The following is a 16,592-nucleotide window of genomic DNA, read 5'->3' on the forward strand; positions in this document are numbered from 1 at the left end:
GAGGCTCCTGCTTGGAAGGGAGCTCCCGAGGCCTGGAAGCCGGGGCGCGATCCCAGCACCGGCCCCGCACCTGTCGTTCACTAGAACCCGCGGCTGTCTCTGCGTGAGCCCCAGCCCTCCCTGTCCCGCCCCAGGCCCCCTCCCTGCCAGACGCCTGCCACCTCCCAGGCCAAAGGCCCTGCCCCTCCCTCCGTCACCTCTGTCCTGACTTCCTCCGCCATTACCTTCTCTGGGCGGTGGCTGTAGCTGGTGCTTCTGGCCCAGGCCAGGCCTCACGGACGGGCCGCCTGGCACGTGGAGCCTCCCCTGGCAGCCGCCTGTCCCCACCCGGCCGTCCACACCACGCTGTGCCTGCCCCCACCCACCCCACCTGGAGCATCTGCTCCCTCAGCTGCTCGGGTGCCACCCCCGTTAGCCTGTCCACCGTGAATGCCTGACACTGAGTGGTCACCGTGCCGCTAGTTGTCCTTCCTCCAGCGAGAAACTTGGCATCAGATTTCAGGGCCCAGGCCGCAGGGACTGGAGCGGCGTCAGGTGTGGACAGCCGTGACCAGGCACAGGGTAAGGAGGGGGACGCTCTGGGGACCTTGGCCTTAAAGAGGAGCAGAAAGCAGACGGAGTCGGGGGGGTTGGTTAAAAACGGGTGATAACGCAGCACCTTCGATGGAGGCTGCAGAGGGCGCGGTGCTGGCCCCAAGCTCGCTGCACGAGCCAGAAGGGGCGGGATCAAGGGGGAGCGGGCTGGGGGTGGAGGAGCCCGGAGTCCTTGGGGACAGGGCAGCAGGGGCAGGAAGGGCAGGTACCGTGTTCTGATTCCCGCTTTCGTTGTTTTCAGTCTTCGGCAGCATGAGAAACGGGGTCTCCTGGAGGGGTGGGGTGGGGGGTGTTTGAGGCGAGTGGGGAATGGATTTAGTCCAGGAATGTGGTAGGTGAAGGTCAGCCGGGGGTCGGTTCCCCCGCCGGCCGCAGGAACTTGGGGGTCATAAACGCGGAGGATGCCGGCAGCGTGGCTGGCTCTGTTTCCCCCCAGCCAGGCCTGAGGTCAGGCACGAGGACCTGCCGTCGGCGAGCCGGGTGGCGGAGCGCGGGGGTCACAGACCCAGGGAAGCTGGTTCCTGCTGCTGGTGGCCTCTGTCGGGCCCGTGAGAGAGGGCGGCTGAGGGGGAGGGAGGCAGAGGCCCAGGAGGCCAGGATCCTGCAGAAGCTGGACGCCATCGCGAGTGAGGGGTGTGCTGCTGCTCTGCCGTCTGCGCCGGAGGGGCGTGGCCTGGGGTCGCGGGGTGAGCGGGGTCCTCGAGCACATCGCTTTAGAGGGGCCGAGTGGCCCACACGCAGCCCCTGAGGGCTGGTGGGGTGCCTGGGGTGGGGCGGAGATTAACGGTTCCCTCACCTGGGGTCGCGCCCGCGAGGGAGAGGGCAGGTTGGCGCCAGGGGCCGCCAGTGCTCTGTGAAGGCTGCTGGGGTGGGGTTCGCGCCCCCAGACCGTGCCCCCAGTTGTGGGGGGGCCTGAGGCGAGGACAGCGGGCAGCTCCGACCCTGCAGGCATCTCGCTCCTGACCTGCGGCGCCGACGACGCTTGGTGGCGGTGCTGTCCTGTGTGCTGCAATGTTTTTCTGCGTCTCAGGCTTCTGCCCGCGCGATGCCAGGGGCCCCTCCACCGCTCCGGTGGGTAACCAGAACGTCCCCAGACCCTGCCCGCGGCCCTGGGCCGGGGTTCCCAGCAGCGAGCCAGCGGATGGGTGGACATGCAGAGCCACACGGGGTAGGTGCACTGGTGGCGAAGGGCACCCCAGCAAAGCGGGCCGTCAAGGATGCTGACGGGATCGTCTCTGATGGTCCCGTAGGGCACGGTCGATGTCACCATCTCCGAGTATTTCCTTCTCAAATTGCCACTTATGTCTACGGCCCTGCCACCCTGAACACGCCCCATCCTGTCTGATCTTGGAAGCTAATAAGCAGGGTCGGGCCTGGTTAGTACTCGGATGGGAGACCACCTAGGAAGACCAGGTGCTGTGGGCATAAAAAATAAGGGATCGTAAGCTGACAAGGTCCTTGCAATCTGTGAGGTCAACCAAGGGTTGCCTTGCCATAAAAATAAAAGAAGATGGCCACTTAGCTCCTTGCTCGAGTGAGTCAGGGACCTCTCCCTGGGTTACAGATATTCCAAGGTGTTCGGGAAACTTGGAAATAGGATGGCCGTGTCCCTATCAATCACTTGGTGAAAAGTTGTCTGCAGCCGGAAGGGACGTGGTGCCGAGAACAGACACACGTCACTTTGGTTTGCAGAAGGGTCAGTTCCGAGCCCCGCAGCAGTTAGACTAGCCAGCCCCAGGGAGGGTTCTGCGTTAGGATGTTGACGATGCTTCTGGAAAAGGAAAGGGTGGTTTAACTGGACAGAGATAGTTTATTAAGGATAAAAACTATTTAACACGTTTCTTTTTGTCATTTAAAGTGTTCAGAATCTCAGTCGGGCACCCATCTGCCCTTCGGCAAAGCGTTTGTCAAGATTGTCCCATAGTCTCCTTATGGGCAAGTTCAGAGGTGTATGAGCTGGATGCAGACAGCATGACCTCGTTCTGTGGTCACTCAAAGGCTCCAGTTGTGGGTTGAATCTGAAGATGACTTAGAGCGGCCGTCCCCAGCCTTCGTGGCACCAGGGACCGGTGCTCCTGAGAATCTAGCGCCTGAGGATCTGAGTTGGAGCCGAGGCGGTGATGCCGGCGCTGGGAGCGGCTGTGGTCACTCAAAGGCTCCAGTTGTGGGTTGAATCTGAAGATGACTTAGAGCGGCCGTCCCCAGCCTTTGTGGCACCAGGGACCGGTGCTCCTGAGAATCTAGCACCTGAGGATCTGAGTTGGAGCCGAGGCAGTGATGCCGGCGCTGGGCGGCCCGGTTCCTGACAGGCCACCAACCTGTGCTGGTCCCGTAGCCCAGGGGTGGGCACTGCTGACAGAGCCACCGCATTCAAGAGACGTGGACACGGACAGTCGGAAAGAGCAGACCGGAAACGGAGCCGCCACACGCGTGGACTGTGCTCGGACAGAGCCACCGCATTCAAGAGACGTGGTGTCAGGACACGGACAGTCGGAAAGAGCGGGCCGGAAACGGAGCCGCCACACGCGTGGACTGTGCTGCATGCGCGTGGTCTGAGCATCTGAGAAAGAGCTGTGCACACACCTTGAACCACGAGACAGACGGCGCCCGTGGTGCTTCCTGTCTCGAGGGGGCAGCCGCCGTGTGCTCAGCACTGTCCAGCGCACTCCGGGGAAGTGAGCCGCGGTAGCCGCCCTGGGGGACGGGCCTGCCAGCTGGGTCCGGATCACGACCCCCGCGTGCGGCAGGCCCCAGCGTCGGCATCGGCAGTCGGAGATGAGAAACGTTAGTCCAGGAGAGAGCGTTACGGCTACGGAGTGACGGGAGGACTCGTAGCTGGGGGCGAACGTGGCGCGTTGACCTGAGGGGGCGCCCAGGGGTGGAGAGGACGGTTGAAACAGTGGCCGCCCGTAGCGGAGGCCCGTCCGCCTCTGCCTCCGGGGGCCGCTCAGCTCGCTGAGAGCCCGTGCACGTCGTCTTCCCGTGGCCCGTCACCGTCCCTGGCTGGGGTCCTAAACTCGTAACTGGCAGAGAGGATGAGGACAGCGAAGACTTTGGGGACCTGGGCAGGAAGTGTTTGAAATGAACAAAAACATTCATCATAAGGTTTGCGTACGAAATAACACGTAAAAGCGTTGCTCCAGGACCAGCTAACGATCTTGGGGTCTCTAGACCCCCTCGGCAGCATCGGGCAGCTTCTGAACCCTCTGAAATCATGCACGGATATTAATTAGACCCGCCTTTCGTTCTGGGGTGTCTGCAGCTTACCTGATAGTCAGTGGGATCTGGTATTTTTTAAATGTGCGTAAGAAACACTACTTTTAGGAGGTTAGCATTATAAAAGCAGGACAAAGGGGAGCAGTTGGGAGGAGAGGGGCCTGCTCCTGCACCTGGCCGCTTGGTCGTGGCGGGGGGAGGGTGGGGGTGGCAGTAAGGACCGGGCAAGGGTGCGTGTGGCTGAAGTGGAGCGCAGGCGGCCGGTTGGGGACGGAGCGCAAACAGTGGTGGCTCTGAGTGAAAGGTCACCTTAGAGCATCTCCCACCCGGATCTAGCTGGGAGGGGACTGGACGGCTCGCTGCGCCTCGTGAAGTTACCCGAGAGGCTTACCGGACGAGTGTCCTGGGCGGGTGGGGTCTGGTGGAGATGGAAGGTGCCGGTTTTCGGGGGAAGGGAGCTCCTGAGACCCCCGCTGTCCCAGCTCCCATGGTTCCTTAAAATGGCTGACAGTTTCAGCGGCATTTTGCGAGCAGCTGTCCACACCAAGGCGTGGAGCCCGTTTACACAGCCTGGTGCACTGCCCAGGTTCTCCTGCGGGCGTTCTTCTGCCACGGGGCTCCCAGAGGCCTTTTCTGCCGGTGCTGGGCACTCGGGGGAAGGGGGGCCCCCCATAGGCTGGGCCTCTGCCTCGGCGTCTAGGAAGCTGCATCCGCGGGCACGTCTGGGACCGTGCGGGCATCTGAAAAGATGCCTTAAGATGCGTATTTTCACATTTCTCAGTACGTGATAGTTCTCTGGAGCTTCACAACGTGGAAGCATGTGAAACGCAGTGTGATGTCGGGTATTTCTATCTGCCGAAGCCATTTCCCGCCTGGCGGAAGCCAGGGCCCTCCCAGTGGTCCCCGGACCCCTGAGGACCCCTCCCCTCTCCGGTGCCGTTTCCTGCTCGTCTCCCCCTTCCTCACCGGCCCCAGCCGCTCGCCTCTCTCTCTTCCCGGAACACAGCAGACGTGCTCCCGTCTCGGGGCCGCGTGCTGAGTGTCTGCTCCTCCCCGGTTATCCACCTCCTTTACCACCTTCAAGCCTCAGCTCGTCACCTCCTCGGCGAGACCTGCCCTGACCAGCTATTTAAAATGGCAACCCCCCACCCCCACCCCGCCATCAGCCCCCCAACTCCCAGTCTCTTTGTCCCTCCTAATGTCACCTCCTCACGGAGTCCACGTCGTGGCCTTGCCACGACCCCATGCCCCTGGGACGGGACCTGTGTCTGTTTCTCTCAGGGATGGCTCCCAACCGTCTAGAAAAGTGGCTGGTCCACGGAAGGTGCTCGAAAATTCGTCCAGCGAGCGCAGCATCGTGCACAGAACGTCCTGCTTTTTGAATTACAAAGATGCTGAGTCGTCAGACAAAGGCTCCTTAAAACGACGGAGGTGTTGGGACGGTGTCTCTCCTCGCTCTCTCGGTGTCTCTTGTTCTGGGTGGATTCCATGTTCGTAGCTGGTCTTCTAGCACGGCTTCGGTTTCCTCTTTGATAAAGATAAAAACAGACATCGTAAACCGAGAGTTTCACTTACAGCGAATTAGCCCATTCGTGCTGCTGCTGGTTGTATTGGATACGTAACGTGGGTGCATCAGAAGTCGGCAGGTCCGCCGTGTCGACTTCCAAACGCTCTAGGTGGCCCCTGGTGAGAGAGAGACGCCGTGTGGGGCTCCGCTGGTGACAAGCTGCCACCGCAGCCACACGGCCACACGCCGGGTCGGGGTAGAGCCGAGGCGGTCAGGGCGGCCTCTTCCTGTGCGCACGCAGCCCTTGGAGATGACCCTTTCCTGCGTGTTTCTAAGCGCCTTAATGTCATTCCTAGCGTACGAAGGCAGTTACGGGAAGAGAAGAATAAGCACATAAAAAGCACGGACGCCCCACTTGCCTTCTCCAGGACTCCGCTCGTGCGAAGTAGAGAATGTCACGTTCTCCGCCGCATCGAGACGCTGCAGAAAGACATGCCTGTTTTTGAATGGCGGGGGGCACGCCAGAGCAGCAGGCTGCGGGATCTTTTTCTTTCTGCTGTTTCTTTTGGGAGGGGGGATGTGCAGTTGATACATCCCATGACGGTAGATTCAGGTGTGCGGCAGTGATCTGGAGGGCACGTGCGTGTGTGCATGCCGTGAAACAGTGATCTGGAGGGCACGTGCGTGTGTGCATGCCGTGAAACAGTGATCTGGAGGGCACATGCGTGTGTGCATGCCGTGAAACAGCACCACCGCAGGCCCAGCCCACACCTCTCATCACAGTTACGGTTTCTTGCCCGTGGGGAGACCTTTCGAAGCCTATTCTCCTCGCAGCTTTCCCATAAGTAATACAGTATCATAAACTCTTATGTGACATAGCGTAGTTATTACGTAGACTGTAGTCATGTTAACTCCATTGTATGTTATAACTCAGTAACTTTGTAACTGGGAATCGGTGCCTTTTGACCACCGTTCGTGACCCTCCGGTGCCGGGTGCCCCAGGCTCCCGCCCAGCAGCCGCGCGTCCCGTCCACATGTCGGCGGTCTGGTCGGTTATTCGCAGGGCTCGATGCGGTCTGGGGTGAGCACTGTCTTAGCATTTTTGCAGCGTCTGCTTGATCTCTAAGTGTTAACACTTGCGTTCTCTTGCCTTTTCCGGTCCGGTGGCAGACACGGGGCTGGGCGACTCTGTGTGCTCCAGCCCAAGTATCTCCAGCACCACCAGCCCCAAGCTCGACCCGCCCCCCTCCCCCCACGCCAACAGAAAGAAGCACCGGAGGAAGAAAAGCACGAGCAACTTCAAGGCCGACGGTCTGTCGGGCACCGCGGAAGGTAAGGTTTCCCTTCGAGAGTCCGCGTTTCAGAAAGTTAGCTTGTGTCTTTCAAACCTGTGAGCCTACGCCCCCCGGGAACCGCGAATGCACAGTAACGCAGGTCACCGCGTGTGCCTTCTGTTTGCACGGCGGCGCCAGCGGGCCCTCCGAACCCGCCCATCCCTGGCTGATCTTCGAGATCATTCCCCCGAATCCCTTGTCTTACCTGCTGGCAGCTGTCGCCTGCTGGTGGCGATGCCGATTGCCCCGCCAGACGCCTGGTCAGCTCCTAGCTTTCGCCCTGCCTGGGCAGCCTGTGCCCAGGTCCGGTGAGCCAGCTGCCCCGTGCTGGCCGTAAGCAGCGTGCCGTGACCTCCCCCCGCCGGTCACTGGCTGGCTCTCTGAGAGCTCTGGGGGTCCCTGCTCCTGTCGATTCTCCCTAGACTTGTCCAGTCCTTCGTTTTTATTGTGTGACAGCCGGATGTGATCTTTCCGAAGTCGGCCCGGCAGCTGGCTTTGCATTTCTTTATTCTGCAGACACGAGTGGGATGCACACACGCACGCACGCATTCACGCACACACGCACGCATTCACGCACACACGCACGCATTCACACACACATGCATTCACACACGCACACACGCATGCATTCACACACGCACACGCATTCACGCATTCACACACGCACACATTCACATGCACGCATTCACACGCACGCATTCACGCATTCACGCACACACCACATTAGGAGAGGGGGTTTAATGCAGCTGTCACGAACTCGTCGAAGGAGGACTCCAGAGGGAAATCAGGCTTCGGAACAGCGCCGCGTAGCGCGCACGGTCATCCGTGAGGCCCGCGGCAGCAGAAGGGTCTGTTTTCAGCACGGGTTCCCCAGGCCTGGAGCTCCCTTCAGAGCTGACGTGTCTGTCTTTGTGTTCCTGCTCTGCCCTCTGCCCTTCCTGCTTGCTCGGCTGTCCAGCGCAGAGTGGCAGTGTGAGGAGTGGCAGCGTGAGGTGTGGCAGCGTGAGGTGTGGCAGCGTTACTAGAGGCGCCCCCCACCCAGATCCAGGACGAACTTGCAAACCCACAGCGCGCCCGTTAGCGAGGGGGGGACAGTCACGGTGCGCGTGTGACTCGGTCACGGTGCGCGTGTGACTCGGTCACGGTGCGTGTGTGACTCTGTGCACGATGTGCCACAGCCCTGGGAGCTGGGCCGCGGCGGCGTCTCTAGCGGGGAGACCGAGGTCCGAGCGGAGTGTCGGGGGCCTTGCTGGGGCCCCCACGGAGGCCGAGCTGGGGAGCGGCTGAGAGCTCTGCTGCTTCCTCGTGTTTCTTACGGTTTTGCCTCCCGTGGGCTTCCTGCTCCCAAGTTTAGCCGAAGGAAACCGACTTCCTCTCGTTGTGATTCATGAGGCTGATTCTGTTATCTCAGCACTGGTGAAAAATAGTGCGGATCGGCGCACCCCCCGGACAGCACGGTGCTTCCCGCTGCAGCGGGGTCCGGCCACCGACGCCGGGCGTGGGCGAGGCTCCTTCAGACAGCTGCCCAGGAGAGAGCCCCGGCCAGGCACGTGTGCCCTCACCCCACCCCGGCACGGGTTTGGGGTGAAATCAGGAAGAAGCGTGGCCTCTCACCCAGCGGGTACGTGTGACACACATACCTGGGGGCAGAGTAAGGTCTGCTTCAGGCCCATTTCACAGGTGGACATCTCATTGTGTTTGTCATGTGTTTCCAACCAGTGGCTTTTCAGAAGCGCCACCTGGCAGAAACTGCGTGTGAGGCCTACCGATAACTACGTTATCTGCATCTTACACGTTCGAGTTACCCCGGCCACCTGCCGACACAGCGGGGACCCTGTGAAGAAGGTGCAGCCACGATGCACATGAGTAGCGTTTGCATGTTCAGTCGGAAGGCGGCTCAAACGCATGTCCCAGCCAGAGAGGAGCGCGAAGGAAGGTGGGAGAGGGGCCGCGGGCGTGCGGGACCACCCCCGCCCCCCGTTAGGTTTCCAGGCCACTTCCAGAGTTACTGGGGCTAGACCTGGGACCAGGCAGAAACAGATGATCAGCCTAAAAACGACTGTGACGTAAGTGGAGGGACAGACGCCTGGGCACCGTAGAGATGCCCAGATGCGGAGTCACAGCTGCGTCCAAGCGCGGTGCCGAGAAATGGTTCGGGAGGTAACACCTGCGCTGGGAGAGGAACCCCAGGCGTCCCAGCCTGAGAATGTGTCGTCCCTGAATCCAACAGCCGTGGTGTCCTTCCGGTAGCCAATAAGATGGCGCGTTCTCTATTAAAAGAAAATGTGTAATTTTTCCCCAGGAAAAGTTACCTCCCAAACTGTAAAGGAGTCGTGTTTTGCAAGACAAACTATTGCATTATTTCTAGGGCACATTTTTCCCCCTCCTGCGTCTAACGCCTGCAGCCGTAATGCCTCCTGCAGTGGAGGTTATTTCGGGTTGTGATATGCAGTATTTTTAACAGTCTCAACAGCTTTTAACTCTTTAAAGTATACCGTGTAAAGCAGGTACATTTAAGCGTTCTGTTCTTCACGTTACAGAAAGCTGGTTGTGCTTTCCTCTCAGAGGATGCTATTTAATTTCAGTTACAAGACACCATTTCTGCGTCCCTGTCCTGCATGGCGTTGTGACCGGGCCCTGCCCGTGTGTGTGTCTGTTGTCTGACCTCGTGCTGAAGCCTCCGTTACAGATAGAACGTCTTTTACGCAAGATGTTGTAAGGTGGTAGGTTCTGTGGTTTTCGACATCCCCCCCGGAAGAAATGACGAGATTTCATTCTGTTTGGAGTATGAGAAAAATAGGGTTTCTCTGACAGTCGCCCACGTCAGTCAGTCCTGGGGAAACGTGGCGCCTCACGCCGGCCCATCGAGGGCCGTTGTCAACCACGGGACCGTCTGCAGGGTGTGGGACAAGCCGCATGCGGGATGGTGCGGAGCCCAGGCACCCGACGGGGAAAGGAGGCAGAGGGAGCTGTCTGGGGAAAGCCCGCGGTCGAGAGCTGTGGCCTTCAACCAGGGCCACGTCCACCCTGAGTTGACCAGAGGACGAGGGAGCCCAGGCCGGCAGCACCCTCGCCTCGCCGTCCCCCTGCCCCCCATCGCCCATGCTCCCCGCTCCTTGACCAAACGCAAGCCGAAGCAGAGGGCGTGAGAACTGCGGGGCACGGAGCTGGCCGCACATGTCCACTATCGGGCAGGGTGCGGGGGAAGCTGCCCGGGCTCCCGCCTCCGTGGTGCCGCCCGCAGGTCCCTGCAGGTCCGTACTGGGAGCCTGCGTCACCGCAGGAGACCAGGCTTCTCGGGAACTAGGGCACGTGCTGCCCACTGTCATCCCCGAGGGCCCCCGGGTGGACGGGAGCCGTCGCGCAGGCTGCCAGGCGCCCAGCTGAGCTCGAGGTTCCGGCACTGCCCACAGCACACCTGTCCACAGGTAGGAGGGGGCCTTGGTGTGGCCAGTGGGACATGGACGGCCCTGTCACCAGCTCCTTGCCACACGCACACTCATTCTACTCGGCCACGCGTCTCTCGTCTGCGTCCCGCAGCAGAAGACGCCATGACCTGACCTGAACAGAACCGTCATTTTCTTCCATGTACAATCTTAAGTGAGTGGAATAACATCTAGAGCAGCAGAAACTCTGGCCGGGGATTCCTGTGTCAATACTTTGGCGTGGCGACTTGACTGGCTCTCGTACACGATGAGTATAGAGATGTTGGGGCGATCAGGCCCCTCACTGGGCTCATACATAACTGTGGGTATCATTTAAAAACTCAAAAATTTTAAAGCAGTTCAGCCTCCTCCAGGAAGCGTGAGGCCTCACTCTCTGATTGTGACGTCCCGCGTCGCTTTAGCAGGAGAGCCGCAGACAGGCGGATGGACGCCTGGTTGTTGCTGCTACCTCTGTGCGGTGTGTCCCCCAACGCGCTCCGCGTCCACTGGGCGCTGGGTGCCCCCGCGCCTGCCAGGAGCCCCCCTCCCACCCCCACCCCGAAGATTAGATCAGTTCTTAATCTCTAAAGTCTGTGAGACTTTTTCAAAGACCATGGCCCTTTTTTGTAATATTATGCTACTTGGTGACGTTTTCATCCAGGAAAACTAGACCGTGACGCATGTCTGAACTGGGACATGCGACCGTCGACTTCAGCTCTGAGAGACAGCACTTGTTAGACCAGCGTCCTGTAGCCTTAGCGCAGAAAAACGCAAGGCTGGCCTTAAGCTTTTTAAAGAAAACCTCGCATGTCCCATTTCTACTTTATTCCTACTTAATAGATCTCTGGGGACGTTAAAATAATGACGCTCCTGATTTTAAGTTGGATTCGAGTTGCTCAGAGTTGTTAAATGTCTTTAAGAAAATGTCGAGTGGTCAGACCTGGATGCCCTAACTCTGCGATGACGGTGGGCCAGGTCATGGGGGACCCCTGTGAGGTAAGCGAAGTGGGGAGCAGCCTCGTGACCAAGGAGGGGGGCGTGGAGCTGTGCTGGCTGTGCTCAGAGGGCGCGTGGAGCCCTAGCTCGCCCCGGGTGGTCCCACTGGCTTCATGGGGACCGACGGGAGGAAGCCTCACGGAGGTGGACTGTGGCTCGGGCGTTCGAAGGGGAGCCGTCAAGGGCCCGCGCTGGCCGGAGAGGCAGGCGTCCCTGTCCCCAGCAGTGGGCACAGCGCCACTGGGCCTTCGCAGTGGAATGGGGGCCATGGAAGGATGATGGCACCACGGACCCCGCGTTCATGGCCAAACCAAGTTCAAGGGCAGCTGCCCGGGAGGCCCTCGGGCGGGCGGCACGTGGGGGCCCTTTGATGGTTGCCGTCCTTCGGCGGCGTCTTCGGACTGGGACGCGTTCTCGCCGTCTCCTTGTCCAGGGTCCCGCGGGGAGGTTGTGGGCGCGGAAGTGAGACTGGCGTCCGCAGCCCCGTCCCGTGGCCCCGGACCCGGTGGCTCTCGTTAGCGCTAGGACGTTCCTGCGCGTTTGCATCCAGCGTCAATGTCCCCGTCTCCCCAGCGAGAAGCTGGAAGAGCAGCGAGGTTAAGTGGCTCCCTTGTCCAGGGTCAGGCTGCTGGTAGGCGACGGAGCTGTCTCTTGATTCTCTGCCGCAAAACTCTTTCCACCAGGCGCAAAGCAAGTCTTTGAGGTTTGTGGAGCGGCTTTTGAATCTGGGAGTGGGGCAGGCAGAGTAGCTTCCTTGATATTTCTGAGATTCCACGTAAAGACACGGACTTTTAAATGGCTCGTAGCATCTAGAAGGTGTGCGGCGTAGATCTCCCTTTGAAAACGCAGGGCCAGCCCGGATGTACCCGATGCCGTTATGTAAGAGCGTGTGCACAAATCCCGTTGCGGGTTCTCTGCCACCTTGGGTTCACGGTGCTTGTTCTGAAGATCTCAGAAGGGAATGGATTTTATCCTCATCACCCACAAACAACCCCTTGGTGGTTCACTCCGGGTCTTTATAGAACCATCGTATGGTGGAGCCTGGATGGGTATCGAAATATTATCTCGTAGAGGGAGAGTCCCGAGCCGGCCTCTCTTCGTTATGGCAGGAAAAAAAACAACGAAGTGCCCATCACAGCTGCACCCACTACACCGTCAGAGGTGAGCCCTGAGCCTGTTTACAAACTTCATTAACTCCGAGTGGCAAAGGTCAGCCCAGACTGGCCTGGTTCCCTCCTTTCGAAGGAGAACCTGACATTGTGACTCATTTTACGCTTTCATCAGGCATCAAGCAGCCAGCGCAGCGGACGCGCTGTGTGTTTGGCTCTGTGGGAGCCTCGAGAAATGAAGCTCGGGTTCTATGTCACCCCGAGACGCCCAGAGCCTCGAGGCAGGGCGTCCGCAGGAGGCGCACCTAGGGTTTCGGGCGGGGCACTGGAAAGGCCAGGAAGCTCGGGAGCAGGACGCAGCGGCGTCGAGTTGCGGGTGGCAGGGGGAACTGGCCGGCGGCAGCACGTAAGTTTATGTCCCGCGGGCCTGGTGCATGCGCCTCAACTCCCTTAAGAGAACGCGGCAGACAGCGTCCCATTTACACCTAGTGCCGTCCGCTTACCACGACGTAAAACCCCAGTGGTGGCGATTAAATCCGTCGCAAAATGAAATTTTGTTTTCACGTAGATAACGAAGAGACAAACGTTGCTGTTTTCTGTTTACTTTAGGGAAACGTTTTATTATCGGAGGCTTAGGGAGGCAGCGTGGAGCAGCGAATTGAGCATGAGGCGTTGCGGTTTCGTTATCGATGTCGTGAGTGTGTCATGTGATCACGCTGTTGCTACAAGGAAGCACCGGAGCTGCGTCACTGCCCGTTGGGCGGTGCTGGCCGTTGTGCAGTGGGCGCCATGGGTGCGAAGTTCGGGGAGTTTGCGCATCCTGGTAGGTGGGGCGGCCTGTTTCCTTTCTAAGTGTCGGATCACCAGGCCGCTCTCATCCTCTGTCCTTCGGCACAGAAAGCGCGCTGGTCACTCCACGTGGCGTGCGATGGCGAGCGTAGGGCAAGACGTCGGGGCCGGGAAAAGGCCATCAGTTTCCTGTTTGATTCCGTGTTACTCGGGGGTGCGGCGGGGGGCGCAGGGGGGTGTGGCAGCCGCGCAGGTGTCAGCGCTACACACCCCTCTTGTGTTTCCTCCTCTCAACCTTCACACGCACGCCGGCTGCGGTCCGCGGGACCCCTCGAGCGGAAGCGGAGGGGGCGAGACGTCTCCACGACCGACGGAAACCTCGGCGCCGGCAGTAAGTTTTCATCATCTTAATCGAGCTGCCTGGTGACACGGGCCGGTTCGTGCCGCTGAGGAGCCGCGCCCAGCCGTTCGTTACGGCGAATGTGGGGAAGCAGGAATCGGGGCGTCTGCCTGGAAGTCGAACCTGAGACGCAGCAACGTGGACCCCCGGGGCGGGGGCCGGGAGCCTGGCCCGGATGCTTTGCCATCGAGCTGGAGGGTACAGGAGCCGGACTCGCCCACTCCCCACACACCAGATCGTCTTTCCAAAGAGAGCTCACTCCGGCTGTCACTCCGGCCTCCATGACAACGAACGAGCTGAAATGGAGTGGATCTGGGTTTCCTAGACGCTGATGTCGTGGACGGGGCACGGCCGACTCGAAAGCCACCCTGCGGGGTACAGTCCACCCGACACAAACGCACGTGAGCCGTAGGCGCACACTGACCCTTCGTGGGAGCCAGCGGGTCGGAAATAAACAGGCGACAGCTGTGCAGCAGGAGAGGCCGGAGCGGAGGACCCCTGTCATGACGGACCAGCAGCAAGAGAGAATTTGGGGTACTTTTTTTTTCTCTTGAAGTTCACGCAAACGGGAGAGTTCAGTTCAGTTCCATGGAAGTGTGTCCACTGCCTGCGGCCCGCCGAGAACACCGCCCTGGGCTGGATGCAGACGTGACCGGGGTGCCCACCATCCCATGGAGGAAGCAGGTCCATAAGCCACGGCCGCCCGGGCAGCCTGTGCCAGGAGTGCAAGGTGCCTGGAGCACCACGGGGCCCCGGGAACCGCCCAGGGAGGTTTCGCAGAGGACACAAGCTGTTCACGTCCCATCGTACAGAGAACGATATGTCTGTTATTTAAACAAACAAACAAAAAAAAACGGGAGAGGAATATGCAAAGCGAATACGTGGCAGATTTCGCTATAAGGTGACTCGGGACTCCTCGGTGGCCCGGGGCCTCCTGGTGGGACGGAGCAAGCTCGTCCTCTGTCCCCTGCCACCCGCACACAGCAGCGGGCTCACCTTCGGTCGGTGCACCTGCTTCCAGGGCCCCCGTGTGAGGGACGTGCACGCAATGGACCTGAACGCTTTGTCTTTTCCCTGAACTCAGAGGCTGATTCTCCTGGCCTGGCCCAACCCACAGCCTCCGGAGCCCGTGGCGGAACTCGGGGTGGCGCGTGTCCTCTGGGCAGCCCGGGATCGGAACTCTGCCTAGGTCGGGGGACCCCCACATCGGGGAGCCCAAGATAATCTAAGTCATTTCCTTGATGTTCTCAAAACGTTAGAGCCATGAAGCTCTTTGGACATCACGTGAGTCAGCGACGAAAGTGAGACCCGGGATGTGACGTGATCTGCTGGGCCCAAGGCCCCGAGGCCGGGCGGGGCCGGGCAGTGCTGCTCAGCGCGCGCCCCTTCCTGTGCTGATTGTTCATTTACTCGTCATCTTTTTACCTTGCTGCCGGCCTTTTGTCACAGAAAGTACAGGCTGCAAATGGGAACGTGTTCAGAGGAGAGACGTGGCGACACCCGCATCTCGTGCATCTCCACCTCGTGCGGCCCTCAGACGTCTGGGCCCCTCCCCGTGAGACGCACGCGCCCGGGGGTTTCCGGAGTCCAGGGCGCCTGAGGATCCTATTTCCGAGCTGACCGCCCTGCGTCTTGCCTGCCAGCCCTGGCAGTGCTGAAACCTGGCAGTTTCATGTCACCGGGGACGTCATTCCTCGTCCTGAAGACGCGAAACAAACAAACAAGATGGTGACTAAATGCAAAACGTACTCTGTGTACAAGCAGCTTGGCACATGGGAAGTGGAGAACGCCTTGCGGCTTAAGCGGGATTTGTTTCCCAGCGTTCCGGAGGCTGGGAGCCCGGGATCAGGGTGTCGGGGACACTTCCGTCCTGGTGAGGGCGCAGTACCCAGCTCGCAGAGCCCCCCTTCCCACCGTGTCCCCCACTGGGCTTTCCTCAGCGTGTGCAGAGTGGACTCGCTCTTCCCCTTCTTGGAAGGCCACTAACTGCGTCACGAGGGCCCCACCCTCGCGACTTCCTCCGGCCCTGATTACCTCCCAAAGGTGGCATCTCCAGACACCTTCACACGGGGGCTTAGGGCTTCAGCAGACGACCCGGGCGTGGGGACACAAACATCCAGCCCAGACGGCCTTGTAAGGTTCCCTTCCTGTCTGCGGGGTCGACGTGCCTGCCGGGGTAGGAAAGTAGGTAAAGGGGAGGGCGGTTCGCGGACTCGCTCACGCCAGTCAGCCGCAGCCCCGCAGAGCGTGTCCTCTCTCTACTGCCCCTCTGCGCTGGGTCCCGGGTCCCTCGTCAGGTTACGTCATCAAGCACGAGGGAGGGAAGGCACAGTTGCGTCAGATCTTAAACGTGTGTGGCCTCACTGCACCCTTCAAAGCACCCAGTCGTGTTGGCCAGGGGGTGGTGGTATCTCCACTTTCACAAACAAGGAGGAAGATTCGGTAAAGCTAGGTAACCTGCCCGTGAGCAGCAGGTGAGTGCCGTTCGGGGTCTGCGTCCGGCCCGAAGGCCTTGGAGGGCCGCACCTCTCGCTTTGCGCCCGTGTCATCCTCCTGGAAGGGGCTTCGGGGGCCAGGCCATGGAGGGGAGCCTCCCAGGGCCACGGCTCCCGGCCCTGCCTCCCACGCCTTCCGGTTCCCCTCAGTGCAGGCCCCGGGGGGCCAGCAGCTGGGGGGCCACGCCCGCCACTCCGCAGCCCTGCCCCCGAGGACTTGGCAGCAGTGAGCGATTCCTTTGCGGGGCTCGGTCTCAGCCTCTGTCCTCAGGACCCGTGCGGTGGCGTGACGTCCCTGCAGACGGTGCTTGTCCCTGTGTGCTGGGAAACAGGCCACCAGCGTGGCTCCGTGCGGACGGTGCCGGGTCCGAGGGCGGGCGCTCCTGGCGGCGTCACAGGGGCACACACGCCTTCCGAAACTTTTTTTGAACTTAGGGACACTGGACTCAGATGCAACGAATGCGAGTTTTTACGTTCATCCCTTTTTTTAGGTGAGCGGAGTGGAGCCGTTGGATGATGCGGGGAGGGGGGAGCGAGGGGCTCGGCACCCCGGCCCTCCCTGCAGCCCCTGCCGGTCGGTCGGCATTCGTCACACGCCTGCGTCGCCTGGCTGCCGGGTCCGGCCCTGGCCCGTCGCCGGCGCGTGGAGTGGGGCGCAGAGTGGGGCGCACTTGCTGTTTGTTTAGAGATCCCGGCCGATGCCCCCCGGCCTGCCAGCTGCCCCCCT

At 60.5% G+C, this 16,592-nt stretch overlaps 1 protein-coding gene and 1 pseudogene across 1 annotated transcript in view; both read left to right on the forward strand.

The window, feature by feature from the left end:
* AGAP1 (ArfGAP with GTPase domain, ankyrin repeat and PH domain 1) overlaps positions 1-16,592 on the forward strand; it is a 432,072-nt gene that overhangs the window by 359,773 nt on the left and 55,707 nt on the right. The window contains exon 13 of the mRNA XM_025045420.1: positions 6,488-6,649. Coding sequence (XP_024901188.1) covers positions 6,488-6,649 — 162 coding nt within the window. The remainder of the gene's footprint in view (positions 1-6,487; positions 6,650-16,592) is intronic.
* Positions 1,898-2,019, forward strand: LOC112478339 (annotated as a pseudogene).

The sequence above is a fragment of the Pteropus alecto genome, unplaced genomic scaffold, assembly GCF_000325575.1.
Source record: "Pteropus alecto unplaced genomic scaffold, ASM32557v1 scaffold143, whole genome shotgun sequence".
NCBI classification, from domain to species: domain Eukaryota; kingdom Metazoa; phylum Chordata; class Mammalia; order Chiroptera; family Pteropodidae; genus Pteropus; species Pteropus alecto.